This window comes from Macaca nemestrina, chromosome 7, assembly GCF_043159975.1.
Source record: "Macaca nemestrina isolate mMacNem1 chromosome 7, mMacNem.hap1, whole genome shotgun sequence".
Classification (NCBI taxonomy): domain Eukaryota; kingdom Metazoa; phylum Chordata; class Mammalia; order Primates; family Cercopithecidae; genus Macaca; species Macaca nemestrina.
In genome coordinates this window covers 166,676,531-166,697,779 of record NC_092131.1, presented here as the reverse complement: position 1 = coordinate 166,697,779, position 21,249 = coordinate 166,676,531, and the positions used below count along the sequence as shown (strand labels likewise).

General features: G+C 33.3%; 1 protein-coding gene across 3 annotated transcripts in view; it reads right to left on the bottom strand.

Annotated features, from left to right (window-relative positions):
- LOC105492862 (diphthamine biosynthesis 6) overlaps positions 1-21,249 on the bottom strand; it is a 220,400-nt gene that overhangs the window by 78,513 nt on the left and 120,638 nt on the right. For all 3 annotated transcript variants that reach the window (XR_011606181.1, XM_011760182.3, XM_071067125.1), the window contains exon 6: positions 4,482-4,543. Coding sequence is in view for 2 of the 3 variants with exons in the window: in XM_011760182.3 (XP_011758484.2) it covers positions 4,482-4,543 (62 nt within the window). In the remaining variant the exon portion in view is untranslated. The remainder of the gene's footprint in view (positions 1-4,481; positions 4,544-21,249) is intronic.

Genomic DNA, 21,249 nt, shown 5'->3' with positions numbered 1-21,249 from the left:
TCCCCCAAGGACAGATTGTGTCAGGGTAAGGAGTTGAAATTTTATTTTGAAGCATGGGGAGCAACTCCAAAGTCTATAAGGAAAGTGTGATATATGATTAGCTTTGCATTTCATATATATCATGATGGTACTGTGGACTACTGACTGACAAGGTGCAAGACAGGGAGGAGATACTTGTGCTAGACGACTGCTGCAATAATCTACAGGAGATGCCAATGTGGTGATTGTGAGGAGAAAAGGGAGGAAATAGTAAGATATTAAGAAGGGTAGAATTAAAAGAACTTAGGTTCTTAGGAACAAAGGAGTATATGAAGTTACTTATTACAATTTCCTTTTTTGGCTTGAACAACTGAGTAGACAATGGGGCCAGCCCTTCAGTGTCAGGAAACATAAAAATGGCATAGATAAGAAAGAAATGTTTAGTTCTGCTGTTGAGGTTGAGGGGCTTGGGGACATTTAATAGATGACAGTGTGGGGGTACAGCTGAATACATATACATGTCTGGAACACAGGACAATGTTGAAGAAACAGACTTAGTTATTACAAGAATAAAACTCGTAGTTGATGTCATGGGACTATTTCAGATCACCACAGGAGGAAGGCTATGAAGGGAACCACAATATATAAAAGGTGGAGTATACATAGAAAGCCCCAAAGGAAAGCTAAGGAAGTACTCAGGAAGATTTCAGGAGTGAGTAGCCTCACAGAAGCCAATGGATGACAGTTTCAAGAAGGAACATACTCTTTCAGAGAAATCTAGAAAGACAGGAGCTAAAATGTGTCAGTGGTATTGAGAAACTAGATTACATACTGTATTAATGTGACAGAATTACCTAGTGCTTGTTTGAAGGTCAGATTTCTGGTCCCTGGTCCCTCTGAGCAGAAATTTGTGGGGATGGAAAAAGAATTTATGCATTTTTAAGAAGGTTTCCAGTGAATTACACCCTCAGGTCTGAAAACAACTATAGCAAATTGTAAACTCTTCAAGAAGAAGTATCTTGTTTGTTTAACTCCTCATGTATACTTAGTGTTCTCCATAGCATCTGTCATATAATAGATCCTCAACAAATATTCAGTAATTTAAAAATGAGATGAATGAATGAATAGATGGAGAGATGAAAAGCTACTGAATGAAAGAACTAAAGAACTAATGTCTGCCAAAATCTTGGCAAGATTATTGGAGCTTACATTCTAATGGTACAGGGCAGATAATATACATGTGAACAAATGAACACACAAAATAATTTGCAGAGATCTGCTTTAGCTATAGTAGTCAGGGAAAGCTGCTTTGAGGAGGTGGCATTTAAATTATCATTTAAATAATGAGAAGGTATTAACCAGTGATAGTCTGTGGACAAAACATTTCAGGCAGGGGAAGGTCCTAATGAGAAAAAGGGTGAATAAAGTGTGTTTAAGTAATAAAGAGACCTATGCGGCTACAGCTAAGGGAATGAGACAGAGAATGGGAGAACCGTGGAAGATGAGCCTGAAAAGATGGATAGGATGCTGATCATATAGGCTCTCACAAGTTGTGATCTATCGCTGTTTGGATGTTATTCTAATTGCAATAAGAACCCACTTACATTTTAAACAAAGTAGGGATATGATTTGATTTACACTTGAAAAATATCATTCTGATATCTATATAAATAACGGATCACGGCAGGGCAATGGTGGAAGTAAGCAGACCAGTTAGAGGTTGAGGTAGTATTCCAGACAAGAGGTGATTATGGTATGGTGGTAGTAGTAGAGACAGTGAGAAGACCTTGGAGTTATAATAGAATATATTCTGGAAATAGAGCAGACAAGATCATGTTAATGAGTTAGATATAGCAGGTGAGGGAAAGAGGAGTCTAAAGAATTTGGATTTTTGTCTGTAGGCAATGAGGACTCATTTAAAGTTTTGATTGAGTGACACAAATACAGTAGAATATATTAGAACGATTATCTTGGGGCAAGAAGCAAACAGAATTCTTTGGAAAATAAAATAGAAGGTAGAGGCAAATTCGGAGGTGTCAGTATTATTCTAGGCCTGAAGTAACAGGCATCTGAATTAAGGTGATGACAAAAGGAATGGCAAAAAACGATGGATATCAAGGCTACCATCGAGTATGTAGAGACTGAATTTGTGGTATCTGTGGGCACTGAAGTTTTGCTGATAAATATGGACCACAAAGACTTGGGAGTCATCAGAATATAGCTAATAAAGTCAAGAGAGCGATTGAGATTACCTAGAAAAAGTTTCTAGAGGGAAAATGGAGCCTAAACTAGGAATCAGTAAAAGAGCAGGACTATCCAGAATGAAAGTAGAAAAACGAGGAAAGTGTGGTTCCATCAGTGTAACTAGAAGCATTTCAAGATGCGTCTGTAACTGGGAAATACGGACTAAGAAGTATCTATTGTGTTTGGCAAAATGGGTATCGTGAGTGATTTCGGTCACAGCTGTATCCGTTTAGAGGCAGAATGAGAAGACAGATTCCAGGTACTTGAGGCATCTCAGACATGAAGAAGTACTGACAATGAATACAGATAACACTTCTATATATTTTGGTTTTGAAGCAAAGAAGAAAGAGAGGTAGTCAGAGAAAAACTAGGGTGGAGAGGGGGGTCTTTAGGATGGGACAGTCTGTATTATGTTCCAATATTGATGTGAAGGAGACAAAGAGACTGAGAATGAAGACAGTCGAGGGGGTGGGTGGACTGCAATGTCTCTGAGAAGGCAGGTGTGAACGGGATCCAAGCACAGGTAGGGCCTTAGCCATATAAGGAAGAAAGAACACTTCTCCCAGTTACAGTAAGCAAGGATAGGTGTAGGTACAGGGAAATTAGTAGGGGTGGTGCTGGAGTTGGGAGGGAGGCAGTGCGATCTCTTATATCATGGCTCCTATTTCCTCTGTGAAGGAAGATGCGTCATCCACTTAAAGTAAGGGGTAAGGTGAAGGGATTTTAAATTTTAGGACAGTGGAGAAGGAATAAAATAGCCATTATGGAGAATGGGTAGAAAATAATTCTAGGGAAATGTAAGATTGCCAGAGCAAGTTGAGGAACTTGCTAAAGAATCATTGAATAAAATGAATTTTGCATTTTGTGTTTAAACATCCTATGGTAATACGAAGGTTAACTCATAATCAACATCATGGTGCTTCTCAAAACCTTGTTTCCCTTTTCTACAAAGAATATCAACACACTTAAAATCTAAACTTATGACTTCAAATTTTGGAAATAGCTCTTTTGGCCAATACTTTGGCTAATGCCAGTCTCTCACTTCTGAATTTTTCTTTCATTTCCATAAATCTATACAATGCTTTGGTAGAAGCTAAATTTAGTCTGATGGCAGTGAACAGATGTAAACATGATATAATGGAGCTACAGAACAAATTGCTGTGAGAAACGTCCTATCAGATAAGCATAGAAAGCAACCATGTTCCATAAATTGACTTAAATAAATGACACCAAATTATCTAGAAACCAAATACAATTTGTCACAATTATATAATCATTTCATTTTTCTTTTAATCTTTACTATCTGCCTGGAATATACTAGATGCTTAATAATAATTATTAAGGAATTAACACTATAAAAAATAACATTTCAGAGATTTCTAGGCATTTGGTACATATTGATTGATAAACCATAAAATAATCAATTACAAATAACTCCCCCAAAAAGGTAAAACCCATGAAGGTATTGAAAAGTGTAACTGCTAACAACAGCAATGGTATTAAAACAGCCCAGAGACAATATTGATGAATTAAGAGCACGGGAAAAGAAAATGATAACTTGTTAAAAGAGAGAGGTTCTTTCATAGGAGAGAGATTTTCTTTTTTCCATCATCATGATAGAATATAAATACCCCACATAGTGTAATAATTAAACATTCTAGTTAATGATGCATTGCCATACTAAACATAACATTTGCTCTAAAACTCTAATAAAATATAGTACATTGAATAGAAAGAGTAAATGAAAACAACTGAATATTTAATGTTTAAAACATGTTTAGGGTTTCACAATAAGAAGTTAAGTAGAGTAATTTGAAATCTTGGGATAATTTTTTTTTTACTATGCTGCAAGTCAATTTCTTAATTGGTAAAAGAGAAGGGGTTACATTAATCTCTAAAGAAAGTTTCTACTCCTGTTTCTGATGACAAAGCATGTGATCACACAAACTATCAGATACTTTAATAGTATAGCACATTTTATATAGAATATAGTGTTCATTTTAATAAAAATAGACTTTCTGACAGAGCAATTTCTTTTTAGGTGTAACTGTGTCTTATATTTGGGTTAACAAGTTGGTAATTAATTTTTATAATTTAAACATTTTCATTTCCATTTGAAGTTTATTTTTTTCATAAATATACTATAAATGTATTTGATTTTTTCTAAAATAAAATACATTTTGTAATCATTATATCATGGCATTATTTTGTTTTCTCCTTTAAATGACTGTATTTTGAGATCTAGTATAAATTCTTACCTCTATGAGATATGGCTCCATTTGATCCAGGGTTTTCCCAAGATGCTTATCAGGATCTAAGCCTGCCAAGAAAGGTTAAATTTTTTAAAGATAACTATCAGATAGGAACTTTAAAGACACATTCCCTTTCCCTTGGCCCCTCCTTGCCTAGGAAAGCAGTGTGTATATATTTTAATTGCTTTGCTCATAAAGTAAAATGTACTTTGCTAGTATTTACTTTTCTATTCCCCTTGGGTAACTGGTTTTATTGCTTCTGAAAAGTAAGTTTCCATTTATTTCAATTGCACTGTGTCAACTACCAGATGCATTGTTTCAATTCCTTTACTCATTTTGAGGATAGAAAAATGTCTGGAATTTTAGGATAGAAAAAAAGAGTATCATTTCAAATACCTAAACTTTTAATTCTTTGTATTTTAATGGTTACGGTTTATTTTACTGATGGACAACAGCATTAATTTTCTGATTTATCCCTATTTTATTTAAACTTCAAACTTCTTACTTAGACAATAAGAGTAGAAAATAGCAGTAGACTGTTATGCTTAAGTATTAATTCACTTAATAGTAGCATATGGGCACAAATAATTGCATTATTAAATTAAATGAGATTTCATTTCAATGACTCCTTTGCAACAATGTATTTTTCAAGTAAAGATACAGACAACTCTGAAAAATCATCACTGTGCCAACAGCATGTGCATAACCTTTAATAAAGATATTAAACTGACATAACAGTAGCGTTTACATAGGTGATGGAGTGCGGGAGACAAGTGTGAGCTACATGAATGCTTTCTATACACCAAGACTAATCAGCCAGGAAAAAAATCACATGTCACAAGTCGGCCATGAAATAAATGAATTCATTTTGGATATTTACATTCATATTTACATATATTGGCCTAGCTTCATTTACAAAAGTTAATGTAATGAAAGGCAATACTATAGTGCAAAGACAATTTTGTCAACAAATGGTGTGAAATAACTGGATATCCACAGGCAAAAAAAAAAAAAAAATGGATCTAGACACAGACTTTACACTCTTCACAAAATTAACTTAAAATAGATTGTAGACATAAAGGTAAAATGCAAAATTATAACATTCCTATAACAGGAAAAAAATCTAGATGGCCTTGGTTATGGGGTATTTTAATACACCCCACCAGAAGCATTATCCATTAAGGAAACAATTAATAAGCTGACTTCATTAAAATTAAAAACCTCTGCTCTGTGAAAGACAATGTAAGAAGAATAAGAAGAAAAGCCATAGACTGAGAGAAAAGAACATTTGATAAAGGACTAGTATCTAATATACACAAAGAACTCTTAAAACTCAACAATAAGCAAACAACAATCCAATTTAAAAATGGGCAAAAAGACCTTAACAGACACCTCACTAAAGATATATCGATGGTAAATAAGCATATGAAAAGATCCTCCACATCATATGTCACCAGAGAAATGCAAATAAAACAAGAAGATACCACTACACACCTATTATAGAGGCCAAAATCTGGAAAACTTACAACACCAAAGGCTGGCAAGGATGTAAAGCAATACTATTGCTGATTGGAATGCAAAACGGTACAGTCACTTTGTAATGGGAATATATGTAAGACAGTTGGGCAGTTTCTTACAAAACTGAACATATTCTTACTAGATGATCCAACTATGGTGTTCCTTGGTGTTTACCCAAAGGTATCAAAACTTTTGTCTTCACAAAAACCTGCCCATGGATGTTTATAGCAGCTTTATTCACAATCGTGAAAATCTGGAGCAACCAAAATGTCTTTTAGTAGGTGAATGACTAAGTAAATTGTGTACATCCAGACAATGAAATATTACTCAGTGCTAAAAAAAAAAAAAAAAAAAAAAAAAAAAAAAAAAAAAAAAAAGCAGCTATCAAGCCATGAAAATACATGGAGGAAATGTAAATGTGTATTACTAAGTGAAAAAAGCCAATCTGAAAAAGCTACATACTGTATAATTCCAACTATATGACATTCCGGAAAAGAAAAAACTATGAAGATAGTAGAAAGGTCAGTGATTGCCAGGGGTTTTGGGCAGGGGGCAGTCAAGGTTAAACAGGCAGAGCACAGAGGATTTGTAGGGTAGAAAAATACTCTGTATGATACTGTAATGATGAATACGTTATTATACATTTGTCAAAACCCATAGAACGTACATCCCAGCAGTGAACCTTAATGTAAACTATGAACTTTGGGTGATTATGATGTGTCATTGTAAGTTCAACAATTTTAACAAATGTACCACTCTAGCAGGAGAGGTTGATAACGGGGGAGCTCATGCGGTATGGGGTCAGAGTATGTGGAAAATCTCTGTACATTTCTCTTAATTTGCTGTGAACCCACAACTGCTTTAACAAAATAAAATTAAAAAATTTGGTAAAGTTTCCTTGTGGTCTAGAACATGATCAGATTTTATAAATGCTCCATCTGTGCTTGAATGAAAGTGTGTTTTCTATCTGTTGAAAGCAAGATTCTGTACCCAAACACGTAAAATCATGACCATACTTGTTAATTTTGCTCTTCAAATCTTTTATGGCCTTAAAAATTTTTGATATCCATGAACCATCAGTTTCTAATAAGGTAAAAAAAAAAACTCCCATTATGATTTTGGTTTTAATAATCTCTTCTTATAATTCTGTCATTTTTCCTTAATATATTTGAGAGCTATGTTGTTATATGTGCACAAACTCATAATTTCTAAAAATTTTTGAAAGAATTACTCTGCTTATTAAGTAGTGACTTTTTCATCTCCATCAGATTTTTATCTTGTAATCTATATGTCTTCTATGAACACTGGGACACCAGCTTTCTTTTGTTAATCTTCCATATATATTTTTTCCATTATTTGTTCTCAAATTTTTTGTATTGTTGTAGATGCCCACATATAATTGGGTTTCTTTTGTTTCACCCAATCTTATAAATATGACCCTAAAGAACCGAGTTTAATAATTTTATGTTATATGGCTGGACCTGCTTCTAGCATCTTAGTATAAATTTTCTGTTACACTAAGCTTTATATCTTTTTCTTTTTTTTCTGCCTCATACTGAGTTGAAAATTATTTTAATGTTTTACTCTGCTAATTAGAATGCTATAGAGTGAATTTCTACTTTTCAGATAATCATCTGTGAATTTTTGCATACATTCAAAACCACAGTTTTAAAGTCTTAATGTATTAACTATCTTCAGCATCCTTTAGACCAGAACTTAGTATGTTTTAACTAGACACTACACAGGCTTCACCATTTCAGTTATTATTGTGTTGAATTTTTTTCCATTATTTTTAGCAAGAAAAATTAAGGTTATCAACATAGTTTACAATGTTTATGCTCACTATTGTTTGTCATTCATTTCTCCTTGAATCAATCTATTTCTAACTGAAGTTTGTTCTTTATTCTTTCACTGAAGATCTGTGAGTGGTATATTCTCCTAGTTTTTACAGGTCTCATAATGTCTCTATGTTTCTGTCACAATAGTTTAGTTGCAATATGTTACTTTTGGCATTTGCGGTTCCTAATGAAAATTATGATGTCAGTCTGATAGTGGCTCCCATATAAGGAATCTTTATTTTCTATATGCTAGATTGTACAATTTTCAACATACCTATGACACAATTTTCAACATACCTACTACAGTTTGCAATCTTAATTCAAGGTGTCCAGGCATATGTTTATTTTAATTAGTACTGGACAGCACCTAATGTGTACTTTCAATTCAAAAACTCATGTCTTTCTTCAAATCTAGGGTATTTTCAGTTATATCTGCTTTTCTGCCTTCTATTTTTTCCTTGAAACACATATTATACAAATACTGCAATTTCCCAATCTAGCTTCCATATTTTTTAATTGCATTTTCTATTTTTTTCCTCTCTCTGTGGCTTTTTCTACTTTTTTGCTCTCTCTATGCCTTCTTGGTGAATTACTTTTTCTCTTTTTTTCCACTGCACTCATTCTCTCTTTGACGTGACTAGCATTTATTCCACCCACTGAGGTTTTTTTTCATGACTATGTTTATGTTTCATTTCTAAAATTTCTAATTGGTTTTCACATCACTCTGTTACTGCTTCATTCTGGGCGATTTATTTTTCTAATAACTACTTTTTTAAACAAATGGATTTTATATTTTTCTTGATCTCTCTGACGTTCTCCCTCATGTAGGGCACTTCCCATTTCTGTTTCCCCACAGGACATGACCGCCCAACTGCTTCGGCCTGCTTCCTGGATCCCTACATTACAGCACACAACTTCAGTCCTGTTCACTACTTTTTGTCTTTTCATTTCTAGCTAACAGAGATGTTTACAATGTTTTCCAGCACAATTAAGTTTTTCACATTTTTCCTTCTTATATTTATCTATGACTGCCATAGGTTTGGGAAATTTGTTAAAATCCAGAGCATGAATATACAAGGTCAGCATGGCTGGAAGTCACTTTTTAGCTTTCCCTCCAACTCTGTGTGTGGTGTGTGTGTGTGTGTGTGTGTGTGTGTGTGTGTGTAACAACACATACATATATCACAGTCAGCATTAGGGCATCATTTAAAAAGTCTCCCATGATTGAATCTGAGAATTTGTGTTTTGCATTCTATGCATGAGCCTGGAAGTAAATATATGCAAATATATGCCTGTAAGGCATAAAAGGGAATTTAAGAGCATACAGTTTTACACAGGTAGGCACCATAAGATCTCATTTTTCTTGCAGTCTTTTAATTCATCGTACAGTATCAAGCCCCAGTTCAGAATTGTTAAAGTATAGAAACAGCAGTTATATCTCATTTCAGAGATGGCTGTATTCCACAGTGGATAAAGTCATTTGGCTTGCCTTTAAATATGAGTCAGTAAATAATGTAAAAACACCCTGAACACACTTTCCACATGAACCTGTGGTCTTCACACAGTTACAGCTTGGTAAAAATTAGTTGGTCATTTAAACACTTTTCTGTATTCATGAAAATATTTTCAATACATTAGCTTGGGCTAAGCACTACAAATTCCAGGAAGCTAAAATCATCGAAATAAATAACATTTAAAACATTAGAGAAAAATTTTCAAATATTTTCCTGAGACATATTAGAGATAATTTCACTACAAAAGGAGACTATTGTACAACTAGAAACTATCTAAAATATTTAAGAGCCAAATTTCTTTTCTCTCAGAGCTAATAATAAAATAAGCTTCATGCGTATCTACAGGTTTGGTAATAGGGTCTGGGTAAAGTTTAGTGAGGGTGTATATGCTGCTATGATTCATGGGCCTGAGGTTTTAGACCACGGGTATCCAATCTTTTGGCTCCCCTGGGCCACAGTGGAAGAAGAATTGTCTTGGTCCACATATGAAATATACTCACACTAATGATAGCTGATTAGCTGGAAAAATAAAAATAAAAAAAATCTCATAGTGTTAGAGAATTTACAAATTTGCGTTGGGCTGCACTCAAAGCCATCCTGGGCCATGGGTTGAATAAGCTTGTTTTAGACATTTTACACAGGGCAGAAGCATTTCACATACATGAAAGATGGTTTCAAAGGACATCTAAAACCAAGGAATTAGCAGGATGTAAGAAACAAACAATTTTAAAACATATTTTTCAGAGGTTATGCCAGGTGATTTAGGTAGGCTTTTTTGGCAAGAACAATGATTTAGGTGTTCCTATATCATGATGTGATACTATTTAAACAGAGTATAATTCTTTTCCATAAAATGTCTAGGTTTTAGTAATGAAACTACTTGTTTAAATTGAATATAATAGCCTGCATACTCTTCTGAATGGATTTTTATACTTGAATTCAACACAGCTTATAATATTTACTTCTATCAGGCTAACATGTTCCACTGTACTTGATTATAATAACTACAAAGGTCTTTTTCTCCTGATGCCTTGCTGGTTACTTTATCTGAATATCTGAATACTTTACCTGAGCACAGTCTGCCTTTGCTTCAATTTTTCTGTTCATTAGAAAGTGACAAGTCATTGGGGACCTCATGATCACTGTCCATATGCCATGTACTGCAGATTGTTTACAGAACATATTTTCTTGGATAAAATCCAGAGATTCCTAGCAATTCCAGTTACTGTCCTTGCAAAAGCAATGGCCTGAAGCCACCCTGATCTTTGAGATCTTTTCTAAATCATCTGAAACTACTAAGCATCAGATGATATCAGGGATGTTAGGGATGTTGTAGGAAGATTATTCATCCTACCCCAGAATATATTTGGATACAGAAGTTTCCTCAAGAAATTCTTTAATGCTTAGCACACCAATGATTCCATAAATATCAAACTATTAATACATGAAAACAAAAACTCATAGTAATTGTTTTTATAAGTATAATTAAAGATGAATACTTAATTTTCTTACACTTCCCCATATTCCACAAGTTTCCTAATCTATCAACATCTAAGCATTGTATGCACAGTGTTTATATTTACTTTCATTTCCCTAAATATAAGATGATTATTAAAATAATTTTAAAACAAAGATCTGAAAAAACAGATCTCTTTAGTGTGAAAAATTGTTAGCTTATCTATAATTATGAAGCTCTAAGATTTTAGTTTTACATTTTATGTATTTTGGTTTTGGTATTTTCTAATTAGATGATATACACAAAGATTTCTGAATGATCCTCCTTAATTGAGAAAGGAAGGTCAGGGTCATATTAGCATTAATAAAATATATTTCTCAATAGACTTATTTTTAAATTTTTGTTTTAAATGGCTCAGAGAGAAACATTTTAAAAAAGTCAATGTCTGAGTTAAATTTTAACACAAAAGATAGACATCACAGCATCTCTACTTTACCAACAAGAAGAACCCACTTATGTTTCTAAGCACAACTAAAGAATGATGCTAATATACCAATATATTTGCACTCAAATAATTCTATCCTATAAAATCATTTTAAAGTATATTAATATATAACAATATCTCAGTAAATTTAAAATCCATCTTACACATCCATTCCATTTTCAATTTCTAATTAGTAGCCACTCAACTGGTAAATGCAGCTCGTCCAAAAGGCACAATTTTCTTTTTCTTTAAATAAACCCTAGTATCTAGATCCTACACAATTTTAGTATACTTTAAAAATCTCTCTGTTAATCTTTGTAACATCATCATTCTTATTTTATTTTACATAAAACTGCATTACATTAAAACCTTTGAAGGAGCTATTAAAAGCCTCTGAAAAAGCCACAACAGTTCATTGGCTTTTTCAATGCAATTCAACTTTATCTAAAAGCTTCAATTTACCTCAGTCCTTGCAAAAGATTTTTTTTTTTTAAATTTATTCAATTTAGGTGTCTCTTTTCTAGTAAAGCTTGGGTTGTGAACAGACACAAATTGTGCTTCATCAAAATCCTAGCAGTCAGTACAATTTACTTCTTGAGCCAGTTAATTATGGAATGTGAGTCTTTATGTATATATCTCCCTATAAAAACCTTTATAATCACTGAGACAATTACATTAGTTAATGTTAACATAAATATCAATATCAAGAAATATCAATATTAATGCAGATTATGATCCATAGGATCCAGGACGATGTTAAAGTACATTTTAACTCTAATACATGAATATGTTACTTTGAGTTACCAACAATATTTTTGCCAAAGTACAGAAAAAATTTACTGTAAACCCTGACACCTAGCCATTTCATCATGTCATACAGACATTCCTTGATGGAAGCTGGGTGGATGAATAAACCCACAACAAGACCTAGGCACTGACAATTCCATGCAGAATTAAGAAATTAATTAGGAGGAAGAACCATAATTTGCAGAGCTGACATCTATTTTACTTTACTTGCATGTATCAATGGGAAGCAATTACAATTCAATTAAAATATTCAATTTTATTACTTTACTTACTGACCTTGAAGTTAATGCCTGTTTTATTTAATTGCATCATCTATGAATAAATGTTAACCCTACAATGTTATGCCCCATTATTTTCAATGCATTTTTCAACTTCTCAGCTGAATTGTATCAATTTATTATCTACTGTCATGAAAGCAAGTGGAGGTTTATCTTTTCAGTACAGCCCAATATATGAAGAGAGAGACATCACAAAATGGTTGACAATGCTATTTTTAAGACTCCAGCCTGGGCGACAAAGCGAGACTCCGTCTCAAAAAAAAAAAAAAAAAAAAAAGAGTCAAGTAAAGTGAATTGTCTTCTCATCTCAACCTTTGTAGCCTAGAGTTTTACTGTAAAATCAGTAGGTGATATTAGAAAAGGTATAATCATTCTGAGAAGCAATTTCTAGTCTGTCTATAATTCTTGATAAATCCACTGAATACAAGAACTGAATACCTCACGTATCTTTCAAACTAACACACACACACACACACACACACACACACACACACACACACACACTCCTGAAATCTCTTCCTATCTCTACCAGGCTTACTGGCTAACTGAACAAGTAGATACCATTTTTAAAACTCGAACTGTTTTGTGGGTAAATATAATTTTTATTTGTTCCCAGACTCCTGCTGAACACACCATTATTCTATAATTATTTTTAGAAATAAAATGACAGAATTTTTATTTAAAAGAACAGATAAGAAGACTGGTCATATAATCTCTAAAAAAATGAGCTTACATATATGAAAGTGACTATCTCAGGAAGGACCTTATTTCAGTTTTTCAGATTTTCTATTTCTACAGTTAGACTTAAATGCTTACAGCTCTTAGAGGTTGTGTTACGAGTTGTCTCAACATGTGACTTCTTTGCTATGAATGTAAATGTTTTAAATTCTCCAGTCAAACATACAGAGAGGCAGAATGGATGAAAAAGTAAGCACCAACTATATGCTGCCTACAAGAGACTCAGTTTTCACCTTAAAACACCCTCATAGACTAAAGGAATGGAAAAAAAGATCTTCCATGCAAATAGAAACAAAAAGAGCAAAGATAGCTATACTAATCTTAGACCGAAAGGTTTTAGGTCGAAAACTGTAAAAAAGACAATAAAGGTCATCATATAGTGATTAAAGAGCCAATTCATCAAGAGGATGTAACAATGGCAAACATATATGCACCCAAATTGGAGCACATAAATATATAAAGTAAACAAGTCTGAAGAGGCATAGACTACAACACAGTAATAGCAGGAGATTCAGTACTCCACTATCAACATTGGATAAAACTTCCAGACAGAAAATCAGTAAGGAAACATTGGGCTTTAACTACTTTAGGCCAAAGGAACCTAATAGATATTTACAGAACATTCCTTTCCAAAAGCATAGAAATTCTTCTCAAGTGCACATGAAACATTCTCCAGGATAGATCATACGTTTGGCCACAAAAAAGTCTTAACACATTTAAGGTTAAAATCATGTCAAGTTATCTTTTCCAACCACAATGCTATGAAACTAGAAATCAATAAAAGAAAGAATCACGGAAAATTAAAAAGTGCGTGAAAATTAAACAATATGTTCCTGAAGGAGCATATGGCCCTATCTTCCTGGGTCAAAGAATAAATTAAAGGAGAAATTAAAAAACATCTTGAGACAAAAAACAAAGTGGAAACACAATATCCCAAAATTTATGGGATGCAGCAAAAGCAGTTCTAGGAGGAAAGTTTGTAGCAATAAATGCCTACATCCAAAAGGAAGAAGGATCTCAAATAAACAACCTAACATTATAGCTCAAAGGATTAGAAAAAGAAGACAAGCCCAAAGATAGCAGAACAAAGAACATAACAAAGATTAGGGTATAAATAAATGAAAATCGAGCCTGGAAAAACAATGCAAAAACCAATAAAACAGAATTTTATTTTATTATATTTTAATTATTTTATTTTATTATTAGACAGACTCTTGCTCTGTTGCCCAGGCTGGAGTGCAGTGGCACGATCTCAGCCCACTGCAACCTCCGCCTCCTGGGATCAAGTGATTCTCCTGCCTCAGCATCCTGAGTAGCCGCGACTACAGGCATGTGTCACCATGCCTGGCTAATTTTTGTATTTTTTTAGTAGAGACAGGGTTTTACCATATTGGCCAGGCTGGTCTCAAACTCCCAACCTTGTGATCTTCCAGCATCGGCCTCCCAAAGTGCTGGGATTACAGGCGTGAGCCACTGTACCTGGCCTAAAACTGAGTTGTCTTGAAAAGCTATACAAAACTGACAAACCCTTAGCCAGACTAAGAAAAACAGGGACAGGACTCAAATAAAATCAGAAATAGAAGGGGAAACATTATAACAGGTAACATGGAAATACAAAGGATCATAAGACACTACTCTAAACAACTACATACCAACAAATTGGGCAATCTAGACAAAATGGATACATTCATAGAAACCTATAACCTACCAAGACTGAATCACAAAGAAGTTGGAAATCTGAACAGACCAATAATAACTATGGAGATTGAATCAGTCATTAAAAGTCTCCCATCAAACAAATGCCCAGGACCAGATAGCTTCATGGCTGAATTCTACCAAAAATTTAAAGAGCTAATAGCAATCTTTCTTAAACTCTTTCAAGAAAACTAATATTGAAGAAGAGGGAATACTTCTAAACTAATTTTACAAGGCCAGAAAATCTATGAACTGATAATTTTACTTCTGTGTAACATAAAGTAGACTTAGATATTTTATAGACTCACTTTTAGAATCAATGGCATACATGAAATAAATGACCAATAAATAATATTAAGTATAGTTATGCAGTTAATGATAATCAATAACTGCTGGTGATGGCTCAAATACCCCTTTTTGTACATTAAAAATTACTATAAAGCATTTGGGGTGTACAGAACAAATAATAAGTGAAAGATGTGTGGAACACAGAGAATTTTTTTTTAAAGAAGGGATTTGAAATATTTATTCTTGAAACATTTTCCTAATCGTTCTTATCAGTTTTCAAGATGATGAGTACTGGAAACTGAAAGAAGCTTGAGTAGAGAGTGTCTGAAGGTGGAAGAGTTGAAGCTAAAAATGTAGACAAAAGCCAGGTCCTATATGGCCTTCTGTTTCATTTTAAGGAGTTTATGCTTGAAACTAAGGTCATAATGAACACCGAGAAATTCAAACAAAACAATGATATGATCCAATTTGACTTTTGAAAGATCATTCCAGCTTCAGTCAAGTTCCTTGGTAGAAAATAAGACTGGAGGTAAGAAGGCAAATAAACAAGGTGCTGCAACAGACCAGATGAGAGAGGATGTAATAGACAAAGCATTAGTATAGAGGAGAACAGAACTGAGAGCAGCATATGGTAGGTAAGATATACAATACCAGTGAATTGGATGTGGGGAATACAGGAGACAGAAAAGGGAAGAATGAGTCTCAGGTTTTTGACTTTGAGTAAATTAAAAGATGGTGGCACCAGGTGTTATTCCTTCAAATATATATATAAATCAAATAGATGAAGGTTTGGGAAGGACAATAAAGGGTGAATTCAATATTAATTGTGTTAAAATTGACATGTATTTAAGTTTCCCACGAATCATCAGAGAAGAGTTATCTAACTAGATTTTGGTCTATAGAAACAGAAGCCATGAAGTGAAATCTCAAGCAGAATATTTGAGTGAGAAGAGAAGATACAGAAAAAAGCCTTGAGGAATACCAAATTCTAATGAACTTACAGTAATAATGAAATGTTCAAAATGCAAATCTGGTCTAGTCATTTTCTTTCCCCTATCAGCTTTATTGAGATATAGTTGACAATTTAAAATTATATGTATTTAAGTTGTACAACTTGATGACTTTATATATGTAAACACTGTAAAATATTCACCACAATCAAGTGAATTAACATACCCATCTCCTCACACAGTTTTCATCTGTGTGTGTTTTGAGAACACTTAACACTTATATCCTCTTTGCAAATTTCAAGTATGCAGCACAATATTGTTAACTATAGACACACTGTTGTACATTAGATCTCCAGAACTTGTTTATCTTGCATTACTAACTCTGTACCTTTAATCAACATCTTCCCAAATCCTTCTCCTCTCTATTCTCTGGTAACTACCATTCTATTCTTTATTTCTTTAAGTTTGACATTTTTAGATCACATATATAAGTAATACGATGCAGTATTTGTCTTTTTGTATCTGGCTTATTTTACATAGTATAAGGTCCTCCAGGTTCATCCACGTTGTTGCAAATGGTTAGATTTTCTTTTTAAAGGTTGACTAATACTCCATTGTATAAATATATCACATTTTCTTTAGCCATTCATCTACTGACATACATTTAGGCTGTTTTCGTATCTTAGTAATTGTGAATAATGCTAAAATAAACATGGGAGTGCAGATATCTCTTGGAGATATTGATTTAATTTCCTTTGGATATATACTCAGAAGTGTGATTGCCGGATCATACAGTAGTTACATTTTTAAAATTTTGAGGAATCTCCATACTGTTTTCCATAATGGCTGTACCAATTTACATTCCCACCAACAGTATACAAGGGTTCCCTTTTCTCCCACACTTATCTTTCACTTTTCTGATACTCATTCTAACAGGTGTGACGTGATACCTCATTGTGGTTTTGATTGGCATTTCCCTGATGATTAGTGAAATTTAGTAGTTTTTCTTATATCCGTTTGTCATTTGTATGTCTCATTTGGAGAAATGTCCATTGAAATCCTTTGCTCTTTTTTAAACAAAATTATTTGTCTTAATTCCTTAACAGATACAGGATTTGCAAATATTGTTTTGCACTCCCCAGGTTGCCTTTTCACTCTGCTCTTTCCTTTGCTGTGCAGAAGCTTTTTAGTTTGATGCAATTCTATATATCTATGTTTGCTTTTCTTGCCTATGTTTTTGGTGTCATCTAAAAAAAAAATCATTGTCCAGTAAAACGACAAGATTTTTTCCTTTGTTTTCTTCAAGTAGTTTTACATTTTTGGGTCTTGCATTGAAGCTTTAAATCCATTTTGAGTTGATTATGGTGTGAGATAAGGGTTTTAAATCTATTTTGAGTTGTATATGGTGTGAGATAAGGGTCCACTTCTTTCACATGTAGATGTGGATAGTTTTCCTGGAACCATTTATTGAAAAGACTATCCATTTGTATGTTTTGGCACCCCGTGGAAGATCAGTTAATCATAGATGTGTAAATTTCTTTCTAGGCTCTCTATTCTATTCCATTGGTCTCTATACTTGTTTTTATGCCAGTACCATTCTGTTTTCACTACTGTAGCTTTATAATATGTTTAGAAATCAGAAACTGTGATTCCTTTGTTCTTCTTCCTGAAGATTAATTTGGCTATTTGTGGTTCCATATGAATTTTGTAATTTTTTTCCTCTTTCTATAAAGAATGCCATTGAGAATTTGATAAGGATTATGTTGAATCTGTAGATCACTTGGGATAATATGAACTTAATTCTTTCAATCCAAGAACATGGCTGTATTTCCATTAATCTTTGACTTTTAAAATTTTCTTTGGCAATATTTACAATTTTCAGTGTGCAAGACTTTCACTTCTTGGTTAAGATTATTCCTAATTATTTTATTCTTCTTGTTGCTATTGTGAATGTGATTTTCTTGATTTCCTTTTCAGATAGTTTGTTATTTACATATAGAAATGCTACTGATTTTTGTATGTTGATTTTATATCCTGCAACTTTACTGAATTTATGTATTAGTTCTAATAGAATTTTTTTTTTTGCCAAGTCTTTAGGATTTTCAATATGTATGATATTATCTGTAAGTAGAAATAATGTTGCTTTCTTCTTTCTAATGTGAACGTCTTTTATTTCTTTTTCTTTCTTAATTTCTCTAGTTAGGATTTCTACTACAATGTGTAATATAAGTGGCAAGAGTTGGCATCCTTGCCTTGTACTGTAATTTGATAATTTTCTATTTCAAAATCCTTCAATAATACTTCTGGGCAAGACAGTTATATAAGCACTGGCATCTAATTCTTTCCTTTTCTTCTCTTCCCCATTGAAAACACCACTGAAAAGATGACTGAAAAAAGGAGAATATATCAGGACTGAAAAACGGGGAAAGAATACTATTCATGTATCTAGGACTTGAACTTAATTCTGCTTGAATGAAGATGGAATCAAATTAATAGAAAAAGTTGTCCTATAACTTCTCCAGTACAAGAATAACTTGATAGAAAAGAAAGTACAGGAAACTTTGGAGAACCCTGATTACAACCTCCTTCAGGCCTTGCGTTGGTGAGGTAGAATTCCTTAACTGGTTCTCATGTAAGATTAAACCGAATGTCACCTATGTACATTTCTGCAAATTTACTCAGATGCAGTTGAGATAGCAATCAATACAAGTAGTACTTTCTATAAGAAAATTCACTGGAGGACAAGCCCTGCAAATGTTATAACATACACTTGCTCCAAGAAATTTTGGGTTACTGAGTTCTTCTTCTACACATACTCACCTGTGGTAATTACTGTGTGTTACATTAATAATTGTGTTGGGCTCTCAGCTAAGATAGTATGTCTCACTTTCCAATTATACCAAATAAGAAACGGTATTTGTATTAAAGCACAAATAGCCTCCTGGACAGTACAGTCATTAAATAATCTGACTACTACACAGAGAAACAGAAAAACACTTGCTGGCTTACCTTTTCAGAAGGAGTTTTTAATTAATTGTTACATAGCATCATGAAAGCTATTATAGTGTAAGCTGCCTGACAGAGCCATATGTTTTACTACAGAGAGTTAACTTTCATACTAGCATTCATTAAAATAGGATCTTCTCCTATTTATTTGTAAATATTACAATTAACATCTTTTTTATTTTTAAAGATTAGAAGAAATTGGAGGCATTGGTTGAGATATAGGTGGAAAGACAAGTTTTAGAACTACAATATAGCACATATTTCTTGGCAGGCAATATACATGCATAAAACATACCTATATACATATCTAATGTGTGTATATATCCATATATAGGATATATACGGAAGTGTGTGTATGTGTGTGTGTATGGGGGTGTGTGTGTGTGTGTGTACAAAGTAGCTTTGGGATGGATAGACTCAATCTATTCCAAAATTCAAGAAACATATCCAAACCAGCACCAAAAAGTTATATGCCTAAGTTATTTTTAGAACAGCCTGCCTTACCTAGTGAAGAAAATGATATGCCAGCGATAAAATAAGCAAAATCAGCATTTCCTTCCTCTGCTGTTATAATATGCTACTCCCCTTTATAAGCTGAGCAAATAGAGACTCTCTTCAGGTGGCTGTGTGACTGGTGGTATTTGTATTTGAAACTTAAGGAAAGACAGTATCACACATACAGTACTCGAAATTTGATATTTAACTTTTTTTTCTTAAATTGAAAATGGTAGATAATTTACAACACATTTTGGAAGTTTTGAAAGTTTCAACTTTTGATGTTTTAATACTTCAGTTATAAAATTCAAAAATTCTGTGCTAAAGTACTTTGCATAAAGGTAGAAATATATTCAAATCACAATTAACTCTACTTGAAAGCACACTGAGCAACCTTTTTTAAACAAAATAATTATTTGAACAAAGTTCAGGTGTAAAATGTTATGTTAACTATAGAATATAAAAGAATAATACAAATTGCTTTTAACCTTTACTGCTCAGCATTCTTTTCTAAGAAGGTTATTGCAATGAATGATTTTAATTATGTCCATTATTAGCCAAATAAATGACAGAAGAACACGATGTGTAGAAGCATTAATTAATATACTTTATCTTGGTTATTTGGGCAGGTATGAAAGAGGAATACGATTAATGTAACATATAGAAATTACCACAGGTGAGTATGTGTAGGAGAACTCAGAAATTGGGAAGACTGCACAATTAAAGCTCATGTTCTAATTAGTATGGGCATCTCTTAATGTTAACCCAAAAGGTGAGACTTCAAAAAGTATACATTAAAAATATGAAGAAAAAATCTGGTTAGCAGCTCTCTGAGAGGTTTTAAAAAGTTTAAAAACCATCCAGGTTTCTAGGAAAACATATAAGGACACCGGCCATGAGAGATATATGTACTGTGACATTATCTGAAAGGTCAAAAGATAAATTTGTGGATGGTTTAAAAAAACAAACAAACCTGGAAACAATCCCATAGAGACATTTATGAACACATTGAAAATATCTAAAACATCTTATAACATGATATTTTTTCCCCCTGAAATAAATACCAAAAATGTACTGTCAGGGGAAGAAAGAATCTAAAAAGACAAAAGGTAACACAAGGACTAAATAGCCACCGTGAGTGGTAGGACTAATGGTTGAGTTTCTCTCTGGTAATGAGGACAGCAAGTAAAGAGAACGTGAAGTCTAGAGGATGTAAGAAGCAGAGAAGTTTAGTTTAGTTTTATTTTGCATTGACCTCTGCTGTATAGGAGAGTGAGGAAACGACTATTCCAAGGGCACTTTCTCAGAAAAACAGTGGGGTAGTAGTAGAGAGCAATCTCCTAGGAGAAAATAATAGAGCAACTTGAGAAATTCCACAGCAATAAATCACCATGGCCAGATGGTATTCAACTGAGAGTTTCTGAAGGAAATAAAGTGTGAAATGGCTGAGCTACAGATGAGGATATGCAATGTATTTGGAAAACAAACAACTATTTCCAAATATTGCGATTTTGCTAATATGAAGCTTTTCTTTCAGAAAGAAAAATAATCGAATTAAGATTTATGGAATTACAGAACAGAGACTTTCTTGGTGATAATGGAGAAACTGATAGAGTCTAATTAAGAATAGCTTCCTTCAACATCAGGATAAGGTTAACCTGCTAAGGTCAAATCGCCCACTGAGTCTATAAAGAGAACACTGTTTCT